The following is a 26301-nucleotide window of genomic DNA, read 5'->3' on the forward strand; positions in this document are numbered from 1 at the left end:
ACTGCACAGCAACTCATTTAATCGACGTATAGCGCCTTTACATTCTAACGAAACTTATAATACTGCATTTTGAATTTTCCATTGTTTTTTACAACTTAAATAATAAATATTCTAAAGCCGATATGGCTTATGTGTTGAGTCATTTCACTTCCTATTGATGAGACTTAGGTTCGAATTATCACGTTAATTCTCGGTTAGCCCTCGGTTAGCACTGACAACAGTTCCAACATACCATTGGTAGAGGGATCTTGTGTGAAAATAATCTTGCTCTCTAGCTAACCATGGAGTATTTTCATGTTTTTTTTTTAAATTTTTATTTATTTATTTTTTTTTTACAAATTTAATGCAAATGTGAGCTTGTTTCAATTCTGATGTCCTCCATGAAAGTTAACTTGCCGTAAAATTTTATCAAGAAGTTCCTTTGTACTCTAAGTTGGGTTCAAAATAGCAAAACAACGGGTTTTAGTGTTAAAAGCAAAAATCATCTGCATGAATTAATACCAGTACTAAAATACCTTAAGTCTTGCAAGAAATTAAACTTATTCAATTTTTTTGTTATTATTTATTTACTAATTTTTGGTAAAATGTAAATTCTATTTATTTATTTAGCAAGAATTTTGTATGAAATGAAAAAGAAAAATATTCTCATTTAATCATTTAGAATCAACTTATTTTTGTTTCGTAAATGTACATACATTGCAAGGTTTATTCCCCTTCCCTTTCTTTTTCATTAGTAGATTGACGATTAATACAGATTAAATTTAGTATCTTTTAAAACCTACAAAAATTCATTAAAAAATTCTCAATTAAAATAAAAAATAAAGATTGTAATTTTTTTTCTTGCAAATTTTTTGCAACATATATCAAAACTAGTTCAGTATAATTTTAATACACTTTCCATACGTGCAAATATTTATTCTTTAAGCCAAAATTTCCTTTCGTATTTTTGCAAATTAAAGTACACTGAAAGCTTGGTATATCAAGATTCATATTGTGAGTTGTCCGATATTATGATTGATACCTTTAAAATATTAATATTTCAGATACAAAAATTCTTTGTCTATAACGAGTTAAGAACGAAAAATTTCGATATCCGCAGTAGCGGCTAAAATTCATTTGAGGATAATGCATTTTTCTACTATTAAAATTAAAGAAAGAGAACAAAATGGAAGACGTTTTTATTTATTAATATCTGATATTAATATTGATAGTGATCATCATTTCACCTTATTTTTCTCTTCCAATCATAATCCTTAAAGTTATCAAAGCATATATATATGGATAACCACCAGCTAAATTACCCTTCTATGTAAAAATGAAAAAAGGTTTTGCTATAATCAGCAATATTGACATATACTTCAAATGAATGTATAGTACGCAAAAAAATAAATGAACCTACCGGAATAACTTTTGATATAAAGTTCGGACCTTCATGTTCTAGGACTCATTCTTAACGGTTCGAGAAGGAGACGTCAAATATACTAATTAATTAGTGCAAACGATATTTTAAGTTAGGAAATTAGACATAAGAAACATACTTTCTATGATTAAACATACCTTTTTTCGACGGATTCGGATTTTTGACACCCAAAATATAGTAGCTTCAATCTGGAAATATTGTTTTAATAGTTTTTTCAGGAGCGCTCTTGAAAGTTTGAACCCTTTAATGTTAACTTTAGTTTTTGCGTATTTCACTATATCCCAATTTTTTTGAGCGAATTAAAAGAGCTTTGCATACAATTCCAATCATATCAATTAATTCCAGTTCGTTTTTCTAAGGATAATTTCATGCAAAATATAACTTTTTGCAAACATTTATTATTACTTTAGTGAATGAAAGTCTAAAAACTTTAGAAATGTTGGGTATACAATTTTTTCATCATTTGAAAGAATGCAATTTTAAATGTCAAAATACAAAATTTAAGCAAAATCGGTAAAAGTTATCCTGAGAAATAAAAATAAAAAACTCGCATTTTTCGAAATTTGGTCCCCTAGCTCCTTAATTTTTTGTGACTTAAAATTCGTAACTACAAAAGCAAAAGCAAATTTAAATCATAGAGGAAAGAATTTTTCGCATTGATATGTGGTAAACAATAGTTAATTGACTGTGTGAAAGGTTATTCGTTGCAGGCGTATGCCAATACGTAAAAAGCTTCTGCAGGGTGAAACAGAAATCTAGGTGGAAAGTCTGCTTTCAGCTCTGCAGAGACACGAAAACATAGGCAGACAAACAGCAGCCATATGGGGCAATTTTTTTTTAAATGAAAGTTAGTTAATATTCGTTTCTCGGACGCAAATTGGAAATTTGTAAATTGAAAAAATCATTACAAATTTTAGCTATATTGTTTGAATTTTATATTTTTAGCCGATGGACTAGCTCTTTTTCTCAAATGGAGAAATAAGCATTTTGCCGAACATAGATGCTCACTTTAAAAGCATCTTTGAAAAGAAAAAGGAATCATAAGGAGAAATTTTAAAAGTTTCCTTGTATTTATTTACAATATATATTGACATCAAGTCCCCAGATTAAAATAGCTCCTTTTTTGTCAGTAAAATTAATTTATGCAACAATTTAAAAAAAAAAATCGAATTTTGCAATTTAATGTGCGTAACCATTTCGAAGTTCGCTCAAAACGAGGCATGATATCTTTAGATAGAATACATAGATGAAAAAAATGTACCTATTGCATTATTTGTAAAACATTTAAATGATTCAAAAGCCAATCGATGCATATAAAAATAAAATTTTCACATCAAAATGTTCTTTAAATGTTTTGTTAAATATACATGAAATTTCAAATTTTTATTATCGAATAATTTTTGCGTTATGAGAGTAAGAAGCGTAGAAATTTTTTGAAATAGCAGTGACTGCTACAACTATTTTTCTTTATTGCAGAAGTAAATTTTAAGCCTACGATGTGTGGTAAATTGCACCATGCAGTACAAAATACATCGATAACAGAAAAAAATGCGATTTAAATTTACATTAAAATGAATCTGCACATTATGGTATCAATATTAGTGATTTTAGATTCTTTGAAACACTGATGTGAGAAAAAAATGTAAAGTATAAAATTCATTTTAATTTAAATATTTCGAATTAATTTGTTTGAGCCCCCCTGTCGGGGGAGACTTGACCCCTGGTTGGGCAAAGTCAGGCGCCATCCTTGCTCACATACCAAATTTTATCTCATATTATAAAACCATATTTTATTGTTAATTTTACCAAAATCATTGCCTAAGCGCTTCGGTAAAAATTATCGAGCTTTTTGGAGTTCCAAATAGAGCCTGAAACACAGTAAATTATACCCTATTTTGATAGTTTTGACTTCAAGTTTTTTCTCAGTTTTTGTGTGGAGAAAGGTGGTTTTCTTCCTATGTTAAAAGATGGGACTTGGTTCCTATGCTGTGTAAGATTATGGTGTGTTCAAAGCAGCCAAAAGAAAACAGCAAAAGTTACTTTTTCTGTTTTTTTAATTTTTTGCTACAGTTGAAATTCTTTCAATTTTCTGCTTCTTTATACATTAAGTTGAAATTTTCACTTCTAATATTATTTGTTTACAAAAACCTCATAGCGATTTTACTTAAATGCAAATTATATTGTTCGCAATTTTACTGTAATTATTTATAACTATCTCTCCCACTCCTTAAGGATATATTGAGCCAAAGATCATTCTTAGATTTATTGCAACTGTTTAAAATTAAAGCTGAATTACAAAACAATTATAAAACATTAGTACAAAACATAAAAATAATATGTACCCAACATCATTAATGGTTAGTTTAACAAAAAATTAATACTCATTCTTTTTAAAATTAATTGTGCGAATTCTCCAACCTAAGCCGTGTTGCCGAAAATTTTCAATTTTTAAATTGTTATTATTTTTTTTTCTTGAAGTGCTCTATGATTAAAAAATAAAATCTGTCGAATAATAAGTTATAAAAAATTATAACATATTCGTAAACGATGGATAATAAATCAAATACTTTTTTCACCAAATAAGTAAATCAAAGTTAAAACGTGACAAAATTTAAGTTAAACATGTTTTTCTATTTTCGTGATCTGTTTTGGTTTTATAATTTATGTACGAAATATCGAAAATCTATCCTCTCTTTGGCTGAACAAAAGAGCTCTTGAAAAGTCTCTTCTACGTAACATTTCAATGATTACAGAAAAATTTTGAAATCATATTCGATATATAATAGTTAAAAGAAACTATTTTTTAAGTAAAGCTAAATTGGATCACTAACGCAGAATTACATGAAGGCAATTTAACAACAAATGACATAGACATGATTTCAAACAGCTCATAAGATTTAGATGAGCGGAAGATGTTACTTATTTTTAAGACATGCGAAGTTATTTCTTAAGCCATTCGCAAAAAATCTCTTAAAAATTAACAAAATGACTACACATGTAGTTCCAGTGACACAAGGAAAAAAATGTGTGCCAGGAGAGCAAGGGCCTCTCGGGAGAAGGGGAGAGGGTCTTCAGGTAAATAGGAAACTCACGAGTGGAGGAATCCTATAGCCATCTATAACCTATCTTTAGCCTAACCATACGTTTCTCTTCTATTTTCGCGACAAATATCGCTTGAATTTGCTACGTTGAGTAGATAATTTTTAATTTTGGTGTGTCATAATGGATTCTGAGTTTCGTGTTTTTAAATTTACCATTCAAATAATTGAACCCTTTTCTTTTTGCGTCTGAATTGGTTTAAAGCACAATTTGACTCTCTTGCATTGAGTACTTAATATTATTTGTTTCTGATCAATTATAAACGCTTTTCAGAGATGTGTCATTAACATTAACTTCCTTTCATTCAATTTCATAAATAAATCAAGAAAACGATGTAGAAAATTCGTCCATTCCATTTTCACCTATTGAAAATTTTTATTATTATTGATATTTTGTCCCTTTTTGCAGCATTAAATGTTTTTTTTTTCCCCTTTAAAGAAAGATTTATCTCATTCTTATTACTTTTTAAGTTAATAAAATGCATTTGATAATTAAAAATTTTCGTTCACTGATTTTATATTTTATTTTATAAAAGGTGTTGAACATAGTTGAACTATCAATGTTCAACTCTGTGGCCTTGTAATTTTGAACCCAAACCAGAAAACAAGGGAACTCTTGGATCAAGCATTGGGGCAAACTTGATTTCGGAGAGGATTTTTAGATGAAACCAACTCGCATTTGGATTAGATAAAGAGGAAAACCACGAATATTTATAACTCGACCATGGCCTGATTATGGCATGGATATAAGGGTTAATTCACCAGGATCTCCAAAATTTCAAGGGCCCCAAATATGAATGCTTAAAATATTTTAATTTAAGGTTTTTTTTTATTTTACATTTTTAGGTTATGCCTCGCTGATTCATTAAACTTCTATAATAGTTCCATTTTTGTATACATACATATATACAGTCGGACTTCTATTTAACGAAGTAGCTAAATCACGATAATAAGTTCGTTATATGGAAAATTCCTTAAAAAGAAAAATCATCTTTTGAAATATTTAAACGACACAAAACAGGCTTCAAATTCATAAGCATTAGACATAATCAAAATAGCAATGGTTACACCTTTATATTATAAAGTAGTAACTACTATTTATTTTATAAATCTTAATCATAAAAGAAATCTGCATGGAAAGCAAGAATAGAGATAAACATTATTCAGTGTTACACAATCATGCTACATATATTTTCAACTAAAAAAAGCTAAATTTATGCATACAATTATATCTGCATTTATTAATAAAAGTAATTTTAAACATACATTACCACATGCGTTCTAAAGTTTAATTGTTATTGATAAAATTCGTTAATTTAGTCTGAGTTTATCGTTTGAAATGCACACAAAAAGGGAAAGTGATTTTACTGCTTTCTCTAAAAGTTAAGTGGCATTGAAATTCAATTCAAGGTTATTTCCCTAATTAAATGCGTTAACAAGTTTAAAATGTTCTGAAATATTTTGGGAAATAGAGAAAGTGGATCTCAAAGAAAAGTTCGTTAAATAGAAAATTCACTACGCTATTTGGAAGTTATTTTACGAAGAAATTTTTAAAATGTTCTTGGTTCCTCGAAAAAATTCGCAAAATAATGAAATTTGCAAAATGGAAGTAAGTTCGTTATATAGAAGTCAGACTGTATGTATGTATGTATATATATATATATATATATATATATATATATATATATATATATATATATATATATATATATATATATATATATATATATATATATATATATATATATATATATATATATATATATATATATATATATATATATATTTATATCGAGTACTACAAACTGTACTCCACACATCAGTGTAAATTTGTGAAATTTTTATTAAATAAAAACAATTTTCACTTTATGAAAATTTTGGGGCCCTTAAATCAGTCCCATGCTCAGCTTCTCTTTATCGGGTCCTGAACTTAACAATTAATTTCGAGCAAAAATAAAATTTGAATAATATTTTAATCATCACCTGGAAAAAGGTGATTAATATTTTAAAAATCTAAAGGTGAAGTGATTGGGAAATAGGTGGAAAACACATTACTTATTTTCAGGTGAAAGGGTTATAAGAATAATAAAAAACAGTTTCTTTTTTCTCTTTTTTTCTAAATTTATGAAAAATAATATTTTAAAAATTTGTTTTTGCTTATTGACTTAATTCAAATTAAAAAAATATGTTTTTCTTGTAATGAAACATTCATTTCACACTTTAAGATAGAAATTGCATTTTCATTCAATGCAATTTTCATGTCACGTTAGTTCTATAAGACTTTTTTAAGAACGGAAAAAAAAAAGAAATTTTGCATCATCATTCTAAAACATATCTACGAAAGACAAAACCATTAGTTAAAAAAGTGAAAGGATTTAAACTTTATAATCAAAATTCAATCCTTTCTGTTATTCAATACAATCCAAATTCAAATTCAATCCTTTCCGTTATATCCTTACAATTATTAAAATCTTATAAAAAATTAAGTAGAAAATATTTTTGCACCACTCAAAAATTTAGCTACGAAAGAATTCAGATTAATATCAAAATGCAAGTATTTTAGCGGCACAATTTATTTTTTGAGAAAATGTAACAAATCTTATGTGTTTTAAAATTATATTTCTAAAAAATAAAATTCCCATTAAAAAAAATTCAATCAAATTCAATATTTATTTTTTTTGTTGATGAAACGTCTTTTTCACACATTAAGATGGAAATTTCAATTTTACATTTTTATACAATACAACCTGACCTTCGGGTTAAATTAATGCATCGTTCGAGTTGAAGGGAAAAAAAAGGAAATTATTTTTGTTCGATACAAAAGAATCCGTATTCAAAATTATTTATTGATAAAGTGAAAGCACATAAAAGTTTAATCGAAATTCAAACAATTCCATTATGTTCTTACAGTTACTATTATCTTTTGAGCTCATAAAAAATTGCATTTTATTAAATAACCGGTGTAGAACAGCCGGCGCAATTTTGTGTTTAAAAATATCTATGTTCTACTAGGCAGCCTTGTAATTTTAAACTCAACCCAGAAGACAAGGGTGAACCTAAATCTAGCAGTGGGACAACTTTGCCTTTGTGGAGAATTTTTTTTAGTAGATCAAACCCGAAATTGCGTTACGTAGAGAGGAAAACCTCCCATTGGCAGCCCGAAGACAAGGGGATTCTAAACTATAATCTGTCTATCTCTGTGGATATTTTACGTCAGCACTATGGTTGGTGAAAGCCGACAACCTAACTAGTAACGACTAGCGATCGTTGGGATTCGAACCTTGGTGGCATGCGCTTTATCCTCTGAACAACCGACGCTCTTATAAAAATGATTTTTTTATATTTTGTTTCATTCTGAAATTTATATAAAAAAAGATTTCGTATTCAAATGTATTATTGTTAGTGTATTAGTATTTTGGCTCGTCATTTATGTTTTGGGAATATGTAACTATGAAAATTTTAGGTGTTAAATTTTTTATAAATAAAAATTTTAATTTAACCTTTTCAATCAAATTAAAAAAAGTTTTCCATGGAATGGAACACCCTTTTCACATTTTAAAATGAAATAACACTTTAATTTAACTTCGTATAAAATTACTGCAACTTTTGAGATTATAAAAAAAGCATCGTCATTCTAAATTTTATCTATAAAATATTCCTTTTTCAAAGCTATTTGATGAAAAGATGAGGCACCTAAATTTTTTTTTTTTTTAAATTCCAACCATTCCATTACGTTTTCATAAACATATTGTTTGCTTTTATTCAGGCTCCATCTGCTAAATTTTCTTCAAGAAAGTAAAATTTTTTATTTTTTTAACTAAATATTTAATAATTTAAAAAGTAATTTCTTCGTATTCAAAACTAATTGAAGAAAGGATGAGGCGCCTAAAATTTTTATTTGAAATTTAAATAATTCCATTCCATTATTTAAATATCCATAATTCCATTCCACAAACGTTCCTCATTATGAAGAGCCCATCTACCATTTTTATTTATTTATTTATTTTTTGAGAAAATAAAATTTTAAATTTCTAAAACTAAATATTGAATAATTTTGAAAATAATTTCTTCATATTCCAAACAGTTTTATTAAAAGATGAGGAACCTAACATTTTTATTTAAAATTCAAACAATTCCATTATGTTTTTACAAGCATTCCTCATTATTCAGACTCCATCTTCTAAATTTTCTTTGAGAAAGTAAAATTTTACATTTATAGAACTAAATATTTAGTCAATAATTTTGAAAATAGTTACTTCATATTCAAAACTATTTGGTGAAAAGATAAGGCTCCTAAACTTTTTTTATTCAAATAATCCATTTTGTTAACATTCCGTTCCTCATTATTCATACTCCATTTACTAAATTTCCTTTGAGAAATCAAAATTTTGAATTTCCCTGACTAACTATTTAACAATATTAAGATTATTTTCTTCGTTTTCGAAACTATTCACTAAAAACCAGGGAAGTTAAATTTTTATTTGAAATTCAAACAATTTTGGTTTTAGTTCCTCATTTTCCATTAAAGAAACTCTCTTTGAGAAAGTAGAATTTAAAACTTTTGGAAAAAGAAAGGCTTGATATTTTTCACACATTGTTAACACACATACACAATATCAGTACAAAGATAATTAATATTGAAAACTATAGTCGGCGTGCATGAACTGTCAAAATAGAGAGGAATTTTTAAAAAAATTTGAATTTCCTTAACTAAGTATTTAATAATTTTGAAAGTAATTTCTTTGTATTGAAAACTATTTGATAAAAGGATAAGGCACCTAAATTCTTTATACAAATAATTCCATTATGTTTTTCCAAATATTCCGTTTCTCTTTCTTCATACTCCATCTACTAAATTTTCTTTGAGAAAACAAAATTTCGAATTTCCCTAACTAAATATTTAATAATATCAAGAATATTTTCTTCGTATTCAAAGCTATTTATTAAAAACTAGACATGTAAAGTTTCTATTCGAAATTCAAACGATTTTGTTCCTCATTCTTTAGACTCCATTAAAGAAACTCTCTTTGGGAAAGAACAATTTAAAACTTTCTAATTTAATATTTAACAACTTTCAAAAAAAGAAATGATTATTATTTTTTACATAATGACAGCGCGCAATATTAATACAAAGATAATTAATTATTGGGAAACAATACTAAATAGTCGCCAGGCATGAACTGTCAAAATAGATTGGAATTAAAAACAACTCACCTCGCGAGTTTTGGCGTGAGCGGCAGACGCTTCTTAAGGTGTGGTTCACTTGAGCATCTTGCAGTGGGGTGTTCCTCATTTCGAGGTTCTATCTCTATATCTGAGTCAATACCTCTGTCGAATCCCATATAGGAAGATTCTTTCGATTCGACGGAAAGTCGATTATTAACAACTTCTGAAACCTCTTTCTTGTCATTTTCGGTGTTGTTAGCCATTGTCAAATCTTCATTATTTTAGGAAAATCTGAAAGCGTTTGTGGAAGCGACGCTCCCTTAGAACCACATGAGAATGTTAGGGTTGCCGTTTTTTGGCGAATAACAAAAACCTAAAAAAAAGGGTCTTGCTTATGGGATTCGACGTTCCAACGGGGTGCACCCACACTGCTTGTTTTCATCTGCTGGGTGGGCAAAAATTCGCCAACGTGCATCCGATGTAAATAAACAAATTGATTCTGATGCATTTTAGATCATGCATTGGTGGAGGTTTGATGCTCATAGAATTCTTGTCGTTAAAAAATATAGAACATGAAACACTATAGAACATGAAAATACGTTCAAAATGCATCTAAATATGCCTTAAGTAATTAAAATATCGCGATAGTAGTTTTTTGTATAATTTATAAAAAACTGATTCTTTATATTTTAAAGCATTTTAGAATTTCAAAACTAAATATTTTAATTTTAACGATTTTTCATTTATTTTATATAGCATGGAATTAATCACTAAGAATATCAATTTGACTTGAAAATTTTTATTTTATTTTTTTAAATTATTTTTTAGTTATTTATTTTTATTTTGTGTGTATTTATGCATATACTCGATATCATGAATTATAGGGAACCAAGCATCGTCTCTCTTGAGTTAGGTCACTATTCCAAAGTTTATAGGGAAAGAGTTAATCTTTTACTAGCGTCATTATCAGAGTGCTGCGTGAGAGTGTTATGAGATTTTTCTTCGTCGCGATATTAGTTTTTTTCTATAATTTATTTCTAAACAAATTATTCTTTTTTTTTTCAAAATATTTTAGAATTTTAAAGAGACAAATAATATTTTAATTTTAACGATTTTTCCTTTAGTTTATTATAACAACGCATGAATGACTAAAAAAATCAATTTGACTTAAAAAATGTTATTTTATTTTTTCAATTTTTATTTTATTTTACTTATTTATTTATTTATTTTTATTTTGTATGTCTATATCAATATACTCGATGTTATGAATTAAGTGGAGCTAAACATCGTCTTTTGAGTTTAGTCACTATTGCGAAGTTCAGGGGGAAAGTATAATTTTTTTTCTGGCACAATTATCAGAGTGTTGCGTAACAATTATGAGATATTTACTTTTTAGTGATACTAGTGTTTTTCCATAATTTATAAAAAAAATGATTCTTATAAATAATATTTTATGGGATTATAATAATATTTTATGGGATAAATAATATGGGGTTTTTCGTCATGATTATTTTTTTTAGAAATTTTAAATGCATTTAAAACTATTATCACAATTCTAAGAAAATTGAGTCAGAAATTTTCAATTTTCTCTTGAATTCTTATCATTCATAAAAATGTAGAACATGAAAATGCGTTCAAAATGTATCTAAACATACCTAAATTGATAAAATATCGTAATGCTAGTTTTTTTCACAATTTATATATAAAAAAAGAAACTGATTCTTTTCATTTTAAAACATTTTAGAATTTCAAAGACAAATAATATTTCAATTTAAAAAAAAATTTCTTTAGTATATATAACAACGCATAAATTACTAAATAAATCATTTTGACTTAAACTTTTTTATTTTATTTTTTAAATTATTTTTATTTATTTATTTATTTGCATGTATCTACTCGTATACTCTATATCAGTGGTTTCCAACTGGCGACCCGGGGGCCACGTCCGGCCAGCGAAGCCTTTTTTTGTGGCCCGCGAACTAAAATATATTAGTCATTTTTTTGCGGACAATTTTCTTAAAAAATCTTTATGGGTATAAAATACTTTTCTTTCGTTAAAAAAAGCGTAATTTCTTCGTTTCTGTGAAATTTTACATACCAACGGTGCAAAGAAATTTATTTCTCAGGTAAAATTCTACTTCGTATTTTGATTTGTAATTCAATACTTTTGTTTTGTACAACTTGATAAAAATGCTGACAGTAATATTTAATGTTCCTTCAAACGTAAAACAGTCCTATATAAAATTTTGATAAAGTTGCGGCCCGCCATTTGACTGGTGTTTTTAATTACGGCCCCCGGCCTCATGTAAGTTGGAAACCCCTGCTCTATATTATAATTAAGAGGAATTAAATATTGTCTCTGTTCTGTTTAGTCACTATTGCGAAGTTTATGGGGAAAGTGTAAATTTCTGGCTCCATTATCAGAGTGTTGTGTAACGATTATGAGATTTTTTTTGTAATTTATATAAAATAAAACTAATTCTTTTTATTTTAAAATATTTTAGAATTTCAGAGACAAATAATATTTTAATTTTAACAATTTTTCATTTAGTTTGTATAACAACGCATAATTCACTAAAAATTTGTCTTGAAAAATTTTATTTCATTTTTTTCATTTATTTTTTTATTTATTTATTTTCCTCTTGCATATAGGGGAGAGTCGGATAGCCCCGCCCACAGTCAATTTCATATGTATAGAATACTTTTTCAAGTCAATGGGAAATCGGACATTAATTGTTATATTAAAAAAAATATTATTTTCAAAGTTTCAAGTATTTATGCAGCTTTTAACATGGTAAACAATAGTTTTGAAAATATGTTGAATACAGTTGTCATGAAATTAAGAAAAATTGGTTGAATGTTTCGATTAAATTTCATTTTAATAACAAAAAATATAATTTTTCTATACATACAGCATTAAAGTATGTAGTCTTAAGTTTAATTTGCAAGAAGAAAGAAATTTATATGTGAAAAATTGTTCGAGTAATTACAAATTTACAAAAAAATTGGATTTCGGGTAGCCCAGCTCACACGAATGTCGGGTATCACCGCCCAATTTTATTTCGTCGATAAATGTACGGTTGCAAAGATCATTATTTTATTGCTTCAAATTTGAATGTTATATGCATTTTTAAGAACAAATATTGTTATTATTAAACGATTGTTATTAAATGCTAGAATTCACTAAAAGTATATAAATATGTAATAAATAAATTAATTTTGTGATAAAAATGATAAATGAGGTTTATCGATTGTCAATACATTGGTCACTTTCATTTACACCTGAAAAAACAGTCAAAAAACATAATTTTTGTAACATGTGTCGGGTAGCCCCTACCCCACACATTTTGAAAAGAGCTGAAAAACATGTTTTTTTAAATTTCTATTTTTTTTTAAGTTAAACTATTATTTTTTTTTTTTTGACTTATTCTTTTTGCATTATTTAATTAGATGGAAAAACAATAGAAACATACAAAAATATTGATTATTACTTAATATTATACAGAAATATAAGCAATACTCCTTAAGTGGGCCGGGCTACCCGACTCTCCCCTACATATGTATATACTCGATATTATGAATTAATCGTCTTTCGTGAGTTTAGTCACTGTTGCGAAGTTTATGAAAGTGTAAATTTCTGACAACATTAACAAAGCGTCGTGTAACGATTATGAAATTTTTTTTCGTCGAATTAAATAAACCGCTTTTAAAATGATTCGCAACATTCTAAGAAAACTGAGTTCGAGATTTACAATTTTCTCTCTGACTTCTCTTAGACCTATAGACTGTGTTGAATCTTCTTAAATAATAAAATGTTTCAAGTTGATAAATAATATACGAAATAGAAACTCCTTTTCAAAAAATTTTAAATATTATTTTCTTAACTAGAAGAAAAAAATATGCAATAAAAAAATTACTTCATGCATCCAAAAGTTTCTTTGTCTTCGTGGTTAAGTTCAAACTTCAAGGCTACTGTGTTGAATATTGATATCCACAAATCCGATGTCGAGCGCTTCTAAGAAGAAAGAATAAAACAAAGCTTTTTCCTACAAGCATCAATAGGGGGAAAGAAAACCTGTTCAGAATGTTAACTTTTTCAATTCAGGTTTCCGTGAGAGCTTAATATACATTTTAAAACGGGATTAAAAGAAAAGTCTCATCCTATTCAGAATTGCTTTCTTTCAAATCAAAAATTTAAAAAAAAAAATTAAGCTGAATATCAAAACAGATAAATTGTTGAAACATTTTTAGTCTTTCGATTTATTCCGAATTTTGATTTCTTTAAAATAATCAGCTTCAAAGCTTATCTAAATTTAAATGATTAATAATCATATATTTTTATCTCTTTAAATATATTTTTAATATATTTTACTAAGAGAAAGAAACTAATTTATTTTTCTTCTTCCTTATTTTTTTTTCAATTTTCTTTCTTTTTTAATTTTTGGGACCTTTTACCATAGTAGAGCAGTTTTTAGGTCTGGGCCTATCAGGCACAGACTCAGGGCTTGAAGTTCTTAAGGGGTATCAAAAAATCCAAAATTTGTGCCTTAAGCATTAACCCTTTGACGCAAATAGGACACCGGTGTCCCTTTTTTATATACTTTTTTTCTGACGCTCTAATTACAAACAAAAATATATATATTGGTTTTCTTTAATTATAAAAAACATTCTAATAGATACAAAAGCAAATCTGTTACACTATCGGAATTGTATTTGTACTAAAATATAAAATCCAAAAAAAAGTAGTTGAATGTTTTTTTAAAATTAATATTCAAAAATTTATAAATAATAGATTTTGTAAAATTAAAGAAATTTCAATAATGAATAACAGTTTCTCTTAAACCTAAATAAGTGCAATTTTGAAAAATTATGGTTTGAAAGTGAGCCGTATTTGGAAGGTTTTACCTTTAACGCAGAAAAAGACACCGGTGTTCCATGCTGTATTTCATAGCTATACATTATTAAAAGGCTAAATGTAATATTTTCCCCTTATTTAGACCTAAATTAATGCAAAATACTGAAAAAAAATCTGAAAAATATGTATAACAAAAATTTTGCGTCAAAAGGTTAAGTAAAATAAAATACGATTGTTAAAAAGTGAGAACAGTAAACAGTAAGCGTGCACTTTACAGAATGAAAGTCCAACCAACAGTTCAGAATTTATGCGTAAACCCTTTTTTTCCCCGACTGCGCACTTTATGAATACAATATTGAAACGCATTTACTACAAAAAATAGCGTATTATCTATGTTTTTTGAAAACTATTTTCAGTTCATGAATACGCTTTACTACGCTCAATTTTTTTAGTGAAATTTTAAATTATTTCTATAGAGCTATATCTATATCTAGTGCTAAATAAAATAAGCACCAGATATAGATGGGTTGATAAAACTGTTTAATAAAGTAAAATCAAGGTAAATTAATATTTTTATTCATTCACTGTCATGTATGATAATAACAAAAAGCAATAGCAATTAGAAATTTTCTGAATCAAATCATTTTGAGTGAAATTCATTTTCTGTTAAAAAGTAGAGCCGAAAATATTTCACATATTTCGTATGTCCTACCAGGCACATTAATCTCTTTAATACATGCCCAAACGAAACTTTTACACAACCAAAAATATTTTTCGAATGCGTATGAACGCGCTACCAACGTTATTAATCTGTAAATAAATTAAAAATTAAGTCAACGACATTCAATAATTAAAAAATTAAATTAACAACATTCAACGCATTTATTTTAAATATAAATCATAAATATTAAGTATTATTAACAAAGGTATAAGATACTATTGACAAGTATTAAGCACGAATAACCATTGATGAAGCTATTTTGCATTGCTAATTAATTGTTTAGCATGAATATGCATAGATGGTAAAAACTGCAGAGCACTTATTAGGAACGATTAGTAAAAAATTTAATTTAAAACAAAAAAATCACCTGCTCTGAAATAGTGGGATTTCATTCAATATTAGAAGCAGATGTTCAGAGACAGTTATAAAAACGATGCTTTATGTTTACTTTTACTTTGCTATATCAACATTTATATTTATTAATATTTATTATGCACAGTGGTAAGGATAGACATTTTTTAAATAAAAATACGCAAGTCTATGAAAATAAAAAAGAGTAATGTAACTTTGTTTTATAAGCTCTTATTTATTTAATTATATTCAGAAACAATAAAGTTCTATAAATATATTCAATTTCTTCCTTTTAAACCCACATCTTGGAAGATTTCTATCAAAATTTAAAAAAGTGTTTAGTCGGTATTTAATAGTATTTCTGATTAAATTTTACATGCCAAATCGAAATTTTTACATGCCCCGGGCATCTCGGACAACATAATTTCGAGCCTTGGTAGGAATTAAGTCTCATTTTTAGTTGTTTAATTATTTTAGTTAATCAGAAACAAATCACTGTCCTTCACCGGAATGACTTGTTAACGTAATCAACATCCAACAAATCATTATTGAGGGTGAATTAAATTAATTCTTTAGTCCGTGAAGCCGTGGCTTAGAGATGCTAATAACACAGCATTCCCCCACGCGCTTGGTGTAGTGCTATTATTTGCTAATTTAAAAAGCTTATTTTCATTTTAATAAAATACTAGCCGCCTACGGCGACACCTGGTTCACCATCAAAACTCACCGTTTCTTGGCTCCACATTGTTTTTTTTACCCGGTATACACTCATGTTGTCAATTCATGGGAACATGTTATTTAATATTACAGTCAATTAGGATAATTATTCCAATAATTACAAAATATCGAAACGAATCTTTTTTTCATTCTTCATTTCTCATAAAGAACACTTTCCAAATCTGAGACTTTTATCTTGATAAAAACGTGTTATTAAGCAATGCTGTCAGTTACGTTAATTACCCCTCATTACTAAGATTATTATTACAATTACTCAGATTCAGCGCCTGATTATAGCCTAGGCCCAATAGGCATGGGCCTAGGGCCCACAATTTCTGAGGGGCCGCAAAAATTAGTAAAAACGCTAATTAAAGGTGGGCTAGCTATGTCTTGATTTAAGTACTAAATAAAAAATGATTCAGCTAATCAGTGACTTTTAGCAAAAATCACTGATTTCAATTGTTTGTGGTCACCAAACTGTTTTTTATTCTGACATAACATTGTATTGTTGTTTTATATTTTGCTTTAATTTATAGATACGTAAACTTTTTCTTAGAAAAATAATCTTCAATTGTCTGCTTTTAAAATTTCTTAGAATGTTTCTCTTGAATTATGCAGTTTAATGGATTCTTTTTCATTATTAGGACTACTCTTCAGTAATTTAATTTCAAAATATTTTGTAAGTATTTGTAAAATTTGGTGGGCCTTGGGCCTGAATTTGTCTTGATCGGTCCCTGCTCAGATTACTATCCTGATAATAATAAAATATTGAAATGAAACTATTTTTAGTTTTTCTATTTATTTCATAATGAGCACGTGATTTAATTTGAGACTTCAATCATGGTAAAAACTTACAATGGTTATACACAACCTGGCCGCTTCGCAATTCCACATAATCGCCAACTTACACGAACTCCCCTCTTTCCGAGTCACGTGAACAAGAGCCAGAATGAGTTAAGCTGCAGTAAACGCTTGGTGAGAATGAGTTATTTAGCACCTCCGATAAATACAAAATAGGGAAATGTAACCTTTTTTAAATTTTATCTGGAGCACATAGTCCAAATTTGATACTTCTATCTTGTTAAAAACGGGAAAATTAGCATTACTGTCAATTAGGCTAATTACCCTGATAATTACAAATATTGAAATGAATCTTATTTAGTTTTTTTTTTATTTATTGAAAACACGTGGTCTTATATGAGATTTTTGTTTTAGTAAAAACTTCCATATCGAGATTCTCTTGGTATTCTATCCTGTTATTTAGCATTTTAGTGCATTACTGTTGAGGGATATCATTTTTTCAACACTTCATGATAAATGACATTTGCCGCAAGTCTGTCTATCCAGTTGATTATCCATCTGGTTGGTGATCCATAAATTGTACGACGAGCTAACTCTGGAATAGGCTGCGTACAACGTCCGTGAAAGAAACTATCTTCTCTCAGCAGATCCATTCTGATTTATAGAAGAGATTGTCCTTGAGCCTTGTTAATTGTCTTGGTCAAGCAAAGCCTTACTGGAAACTAGTTTTTTTAAACTAAAATGACAAATATGGAATCTTAGGAATAAAGGCTGTTTCTCCTTTTCCACAACCGTTAAATATCACAACTTCAACTTTGTTTTTTTTTTGCAAAATAATAGTAGCATTAACAATCAGAATCTGGTTATGTGGTTGTGGTAGCATGCCAGGTAGATTAAGCGTATCGAATAATTCGATAAGGTAATTTATCGTCTTTTCCAATTCGATTACAAAGTCGATCGACTTATATGTTTCAATTTGGTTTGGTTAACTGTTTCAAAAGTATGTTGTTAATTTCCGCTACCATGTCGTTTTCGGGAGTTAGAATTATTCTTTCGCTGAATCACTTTTTTCCGTTTTGTTCTTAAGATGAGGGTAAAGTAATTCCGAAGGGCTTTTTAAATCTGATACCCCTGAAGATAACCCTCGATAACCCCTTACAAGTACACCCTCGTGTTCACTCGCAAAGACAAAACAATTACCTTCTTGGGACATAAGTAAGAGGATTTCAAACAAGCCTTGCCTCATTAGCTCGAGTACCACGGGCACGAGATACTCTACTGGCCAGAGTTGGACAAAAATGTAATCGATTAAATTTTTTGATTACAGTAATCAATTACTTGTAATCATGATTACAAGATACCTTGATTTTGATTACAACTGTAATCGTGATCACAACAAACAATTACAGTAATCAATTAATTGTAATCGTGATTACAACTTTGATTACAGCTGTAATCGTGATTACAATAGTCGATTACAGTAATCAATTAATTGTAATCGTGATTACAACTTTGATTACAGCTGTAATCGTGATTACAATGGTCGATTACAGTAATCAATTACTTGTAATCGTCATTACAACTTTCAAAAATTTTGATTACAGCTGTAATCATGATTACAATACTGATTACAGTAATCAATTACTTATAATCTTGATTACGCCTGTAATCAAAATTTTGATTACAATTATTATCATGATTCCAAGCAATTGCGATTACAAGTAATCACAACAAAAACGATTACGAGTAATCATGATTACTAGTAATCAAAATATATGATTACATGCAATCATGATTACATGTAATCTTAATTACAAGTAATTGTGATTACTTGTAATCATATTACACTATTACAAGTAATTACAATTGCATACTACATGCAAATACATTATGTAAGTATGTATGGGGATACATATTTTTATGTACATAGAATGTACGCACTCATGTACGTACAATTTGTGATTCGTATATATAAATATACAATGAATGCGCAAACGTTGTTTGTAAGCACAATATACATAATTATATTGAAATATACATAATACAATAAGTATATGCTTATGCTTAGTACACATAATTATGCATTTATGATGCATGTACGTTTTTTTTGTATGCGAATGCAATATTTTGTATATTTGTATACATAGACAACATATGTATGAAAGTACGCGAAAAAATTTCCATACGTATGCATGCATTTATGTACGTAAGTGTAATAAATTTGCGATAATAGCACGTATATACAATGTATGTATGTAAATACACTGTACGTATTTACGTACAATATGTAAGAATGTTTATAGGTACATAATTTGTACATAGCTGCGTAAATAAAATGCATGCATGTATGCATGTACATTTACATGTACATAGATATATGGTTTGTACACACAACATATGTACTTATATAACTATATACTTTGCTAATATATATGTACATGTAATGTATGGATGCACAAAAAATGGTTGGATGCACAATGTCCGTATGTACATACAACGTATACATAAACGTAATTACATTTAATGTATAAATACATGCGTACATTTAAATATATGTACTTTCAATGTACACATACATTGTGCATGCATTAAAAAAAATTATAACAGTAAAGTTATTAAAGTTCATTTTAAAATTTATTCTAAGACATATACAACTCAAACTCTTGTTTTTTGGAAAGCAAACTATAATCTTATTTTAAATTCCTAAATATTATTTCCACATATAAAATTAACCGTTTTTTTCCCCATCTAAAAACTTTTATGAACTATGTATGCATTATGTTATAACAAAATAAATTCGTAGCATCAAACATTTTAAGAAAATACTTGAAAATTATATTATATTCAAACATTTTTAAAATGATATAGAACAATTAAAGCTGAAACCTAAACTTAAATATCGTTTGATTTTGTCATTGAGCTTGCTTTGAGTCGTTATCAGCTAACTTACATTTTATTTATTGCTTTGCACATATATTTAGACATAAATGTATTGTACATAATGTATGTAAGTATGTACAATGCATGTACATACATTCATACATAGTACATATGAATATGCATAGATGAAACATACATGTATTGTAATATGTGGATACATTTATTGGACACATAAACATTGTACATATTGCATGTATTGGGATAACATGTATGTACACAAGTAAAATTTGTACGAATGATTTATATCCAATATATGTATGCACATATGTACAATATATGTACCCATGTACAATATATTACCCATGTACATATGCACATATGTATAATATATGTACGCACATATATATAATATAGGTACATACGTATGCACATATGTACAATTCGTTCATATGTACATTATAAGAAAATTATATGCATATTGCATCATATGTACATTATATGAATGCACATCTGTACACTATACGAATATACATCTGTACAATATATGCATGTCGAATACATGTATGTACGTACGTAAATGTATTATGCATATTTGGATACATGCATTGAACATGAACACTTCGTGTATATGTACATGCATACATTATACATACATATTTCGTACGTATATACATATATTGTACACACACACACACACACACATATATATATATACATATATATATATATATACATATATATATATATATATATATATATATATATATATATATATATATATTGTTCATAAATAAATCGTACATGCATGCTTGGGACATACATTGTGCAAACAATATATGTATGTTCGTGCAATCAACAAGTATATACATTCGTACATAAACATGGATATACATTTTCTGTACACAAGTAACATTTGCATAAAATGCATGCATTCATTGTGTATAAATGTGCATGTCTACATTGTTTGCACATGCATACGCAATTATTAGCTATATACATACGTACATATATTTTATACATACAATATAATTGTATGCATACGAGTGTATAACTAAAATGTCTGTACATATATATTTATCTACATATGCATTAGATAAATACATATGTACATACATTTTTGTTATATTCATTCGTACATATGCAGTATGTAAATACGTACAAAATTTATCACTATACGGTACATTATACTATGTAAAATATAATCATGTATAAGTAAACAATAGTCCTGTAATCATAAATTTAGATTACATGCAATCATATATTTTGATTACTTGTAATCACGATTACAAGTAATTGATTACAGTAATTGGTTATGTAATCACGATAACAGTTGTAATCAAAATTAAGAATGTTTGTAATCATCATTACAAGTAATTGATTACTGTAAGTGAAAATGTAATCGATTAAATTTTTGCTCTACTCTGATGTAATAAAAAATTATAAATACTTGTAATCATGATTACATGTAATCGTGATTACAAGTAATTGATTAGATAGCAGTAATTATCTGCAATCAATTGCAGTTGTAATCGATTACTGTAATAGACGGCCAACTCTGCACTGGCAAAGTCTGTCTACAGACTTCTGCGACAAGACTCCGCCCATAAGCCTGTCTCTACTTCTGAGGTCTCGCAGGGCTCTGTCTAGAGCCTCGACTGCCCCTTGCATGAATTCAACCGTTTGTGAATTTACATTGGTACCCGCTGTCTTCGGCAGCATCGCTCTGAATCAGCAGCATTAGAATTTTACGTGCAATAGACAACAAGCCAATTTTCATTTTGTGGCGTAGCAATGTTAACTTTTAACAGAGGTTAAAGATAAAACGTAATTATTTTGCTTTATCCAGACCTCATCTTTATTCTGAATGTAAGCACAAAACCCGTTTCTGAAGCGTGCGAAGAGGTTTCTCCTTTTCTACGCAAAATATAGCTTGTTATGCTATAGAACCGGTTGAACTTCTGACTTCGAAGATCACTTAAATATTAGGTTACTATGAGGCAAATATTTATATTGAAAGCCTAACAGTAAAGAGACTCCGCCCAATTCTAGTTGTGTAGAGCGAATCGCGAATCCCAGTTAGTACGCTTACACAAACTCACCGTTTCGCAGTTGCAAAAAAAAAAAAAAATTGTATACATTATTGTATAGTAGTCGTCCATCTGCACGAAATCACTCGTTTAACAACATAAGAATCGACAATGCCGAACCAAATATTGGGCGGAAATTAGAGAGAAAGGGTTATTTAGCATTACTGTCTATTGGATTAATTACCACGATTATTATCAAATATCGAAATAACCTTTTTCAGTTTATCTTTTTAATTTGATACATGGAATATATGATTCAAGTTTGCAGCTTCTATTTTGGTTGGAAAGCGTTACTTTGCATTACTGCCAATAATGGTGATTACTCCGATCTTTGAAAAATATCAAAATTAAATTTTTTCTAGTTTTTTCCTTTATCTGATAAGAAACACAGAGTCGAAATTTAAGATTTCTATCTTTGTAGCAAATTTTTATTTAGCGAAACTATAAATCGAGGTACCTCTATAATTAAAAAATATCGAAATGAAACTTTTTAGTTTTTTTTATTTATCTCATAAAGAACGCACGGTCCATATTGGGATTTAAACAAAATAGCAACGTGTTATTTGGCATCAGTGTCTTAATTGACACTGATTATCCCCAATAACCAGGATAATTAGAAAATATCTAAAGGAAAATTTTCAGTCTTTCCTGCTTTCTAATAAAGAACACTTAGTTAAAATTTGAGGCTTCTATTTTTGTGGCAACCGTTTATTTTGCGTAACTTTTAATTGAGATAATTACAAAATACAGAACAAAAACTTTTTAGTTTTTCTATTTGTTTGATCACGCAGTCGAAATGCGAGATTTCTGTCTTTGTGGCAAACTCTAATTTAGCGTAACTTTTAATTGGGGTAATTATCCAGAAAATTATAAATTAACGTAATGAAACTTCATCCCAGAAAGCATGTAACCTTATGGCAACCTTGTGTCAGAATTTTCTTCTTGCTGTTCCGAAAATGTTTGTACTAAAAACCTTTTTTCAATAAAGCAAAAATATTGTAGTTTTAAACCTTTCATCCCAAAAGGAATAAAAAATATTTTTTAAAGCTTTTTTTTAAAAGTATTGTCACTAAGGTCCATAATGACGTCACACTAGCGATAGATCAAATAGCATTGTCCATTAAAATTTCATGACAAGGTGAATTTTAGCTGAACATGCAAGACTTTGCGAAAAGAAACCTTATAATTACCTAGATTTATAATTATTTTCACCTTGAGACTAGCTTTAGTAAAGGATTTTTTCCACGATTGAAAACCCTAAGTCAACCTCGATTTAAAGTTTCTATATAGAAGGTTGTTTTCCAAGGTTTTAGATTATGGCAATGTGCGTAGAATAAAGTAGATTGTCGCTGATCTCGTTTTAAGGTTAGAAGGTTTACACGTAAACCGTGTTACAACCCTCTTTAGGTTTACATTAAAAGGTTTTTGCTGAGTGAAAATAAACCTTATTTCGCTATCTGAGATAGTTTTTCTATTTCTCTTACGAAGAAGCCGACCTAATTATGAATTCGCTCATGCCTATCAATGTTCAACTCCTAAGCCTTGTAATTTTAAACCCAACCCAGGAGACAAGGGAGCTCCTGGGTTAAGAATTTGGGCAAACAAGCATTCGTGGAAGCTTTCTTAGTGGAACTAACCTTGATTTGCATTACATGGAAAGGAAAACCCCGAAAACCTCCCATGCCCAACAGCAAGGAATTTTGACCCATAATCTGTTTACCACAGAGGACATTTTACGTCAGCACTGTGATCGGTGCGTGCCAGGTGCAGAATTCATATGTACCAGCTATTGCTAGGATTCGAGCCCGGGTCACCCCATTATGAGTCAAACGCTCGCAGAATATTTTTACATTTTGATTTTTAACGCTTTTTTTTTTCTTTCTTTTATTTTCCTTTTTATAAACGTTTCTTTACAAGACCCATTACAATTTTAAAACTGTCATATGCACCCAATATTTTAAAATTCCGCAATGTTTCTAAAAAATCAAAACACTCATTTTAAAATGTCCAAATGCACGTGAAATGCAATTTTTATTTAATCTACTTGCACATTTTTATTTATTAAACACGGTAGTAAAGTAACAAAATAAGATGATATTGGTATGGTAACATTAGTTTTATAAGCTAACAAAAAAATTAGTTTTGGTGCCAAAATTCCCAAAATTGTTAGCGTCTGTTTTTCCCCTACGTTTGCAATGATAAAAAAGTAAACGTTCAGTAAGTTATATATGTAGGAAAAAACCAAAAATTTTTTTTCTTCTTTCTGATAACATTGTTCTATGGACATCAAGAAATACGTATGATAAAAAAATATAAATAATTTTTAAAAAAAAAATATTTAAACTTTTTTCTTCTATTCAGTTGTGAGACGACTTCTGAGCTTTTAATTGTAAAGAAATCTCCTTATATTTTTGAACGAGTAAGATCTTGTAACTATTTTTCTGAGCTTCAAAGTTTTGATACGTTTTTATCAAACACTCTGAATTTTATTGTTATTTTTAGAAAGTGATAATGGATGTTCTAATTTTAAAATAGATGGTACTATTTTAAGTATGGACTCTCATAGAAATGAGTTGCGTCGTGTAATTATGTTATTAAAAAAATAAAAAATTTTTTTTATAGAAATACCTGTAATTTTTAATGTCTTTTAATTTATTTGTGTTAAACTTTAAAAAAGGGTAGAAAATATTTATGTATTAAAAATATAGGTCAGGTGTAGTAAAGTTGGAATATTAAATTCAAAAGTACCCCATAAAATTGATTAATATGATACCTCATTAAAATTAATATGGTAGAAAATAATTTGTTCTAAAAATTTAGATTTCCCAGTACAAATTCATGACATTAATTTTTTAAATTGGCCCTTGTAAAATTTTATACAGGTTTCAATAAAAAAAATAAAATAAAAACTTTATTAGTGCCATTTTCTGTAATTGTAACTTAAATAAAAAATATTAAAATGTATGACATGATTTTAAACATTGATACTCGTACAAAATATTAATATACTACTTGTAACATTAAAATCATTTAAAGTGAAATAACAAAAAACTATTATTATTGTTTGCAAAGTTTAAGTACAAAATAAAAGCCAAAATGTGAAAGAATTACATTTAAACAATTGTAATTTTGTAATGAAAAACTAATAATCAAAATTTTTTTTTCTCAACATAAATTTTAAAAATAGTTATTGACACACAGTGGTCAGAGTCAAAAAATAAAGTTGACCAAAATTGTAAAAATAAATATTTTTTTTCTTAATCATAATTACTTTTTGATGTCCATAGAACAATACAATCACAAAGGAAAAATTTAGTGTTGGTTTCTTTGTACTGAAATAACAGGCTGAACTATCTTTTGACAACAAAAAAAAATATATATATATATATATATATTTCTGTACTTAAATATTGTCTTTCGCAAATGCAATAAATGTAAGTACAATAAAAATCGCATTTTATTTGCTCACATAGATTTTTTAAAAACATGTGTATAAATTTCTTATTTTTCAGAAACATATGAATTTGTTGGTCATGTGCAACAGTTTTAAAACTGTCCTTGTAGAGAAACGTTTATACAATGAAAAACAAAATAATTAGCTGAGCGTATTTGCACCAACAAAAGTTAAACATCAAAATATAAATGCAATATTATACGTATGCTTATGTAATACTTTTGTAGAAAATTTCCTTTGTGTTGGTAAACATTGTTACAATTAACCTACAGGGGGCGTACTTAACTCTGAATGGAAAAACAGCTGACCAAATGGAAAAAAGAAGCTAAAAAACGTTATTTAGAACAATATAATCTCTAGGAAAAAAAATATATAGTTTTTTTTTCTTAACAGGATGGTTTATTATTATTAATAACAATAATATCGAAAATTAAATATAATTAACTTATTTGAAAATTTTAACAACTAAAGATTTTTTCACCTTGTTAAAATATTCTGTTTTATGAATGCAAATATCATTTAATTTGTTTGTTTAGACATTTTTTAAAGCATGTATTTCAATTTCTGATTTTTTAGAAACTTCTTTGAAATCAAAAATTTTCCTCCTGTGGGCAAGGTGTCTCTCTTTGTTTAGATTTTTTCATTTTTTAATTAACTTCAATTTTATTAATCCTGCTCCCGTTCTCCTCAGGTATAACTATCTTGCCGACTTCTAAGGGTGGCAGACGTGTAAGCAGGACAAACAAGCACG

The 26301-nt window shown here is 28.0% G+C and overlaps 1 protein-coding gene across 1 annotated transcript in view; it reads right to left on the reverse strand.

Moving 5' to 3' along the window:
- Positions 1-10043, reverse strand: part of LOC107451030 (proton channel OtopLc) — a 34809-nt gene extending 24766 nt beyond the window's left edge. The window contains exon 1 of the mRNA XM_016066997.5: positions 9733-10043. Within this exon, the coding sequence (XP_015922483.1) occupies positions 9733-9947 (215 nt within the window). The 5' untranslated portion in view covers positions 9948-10043. The remainder of the gene's footprint in view (positions 1-9732) is intronic.
- Positions 10044-26301: the final 16258 nt, after the last annotated feature.

This window comes from Parasteatoda tepidariorum, chromosome 11 (genome assembly GCF_982258835.1).
Source record: "Parasteatoda tepidariorum strain Cologne lab strain chromosome 11, Ptep-v5.0, whole genome shotgun sequence".
Lineage (NCBI taxonomy): Eukaryota > Metazoa > Arthropoda > Arachnida > Araneae > Theridiidae > Parasteatoda > Parasteatoda tepidariorum.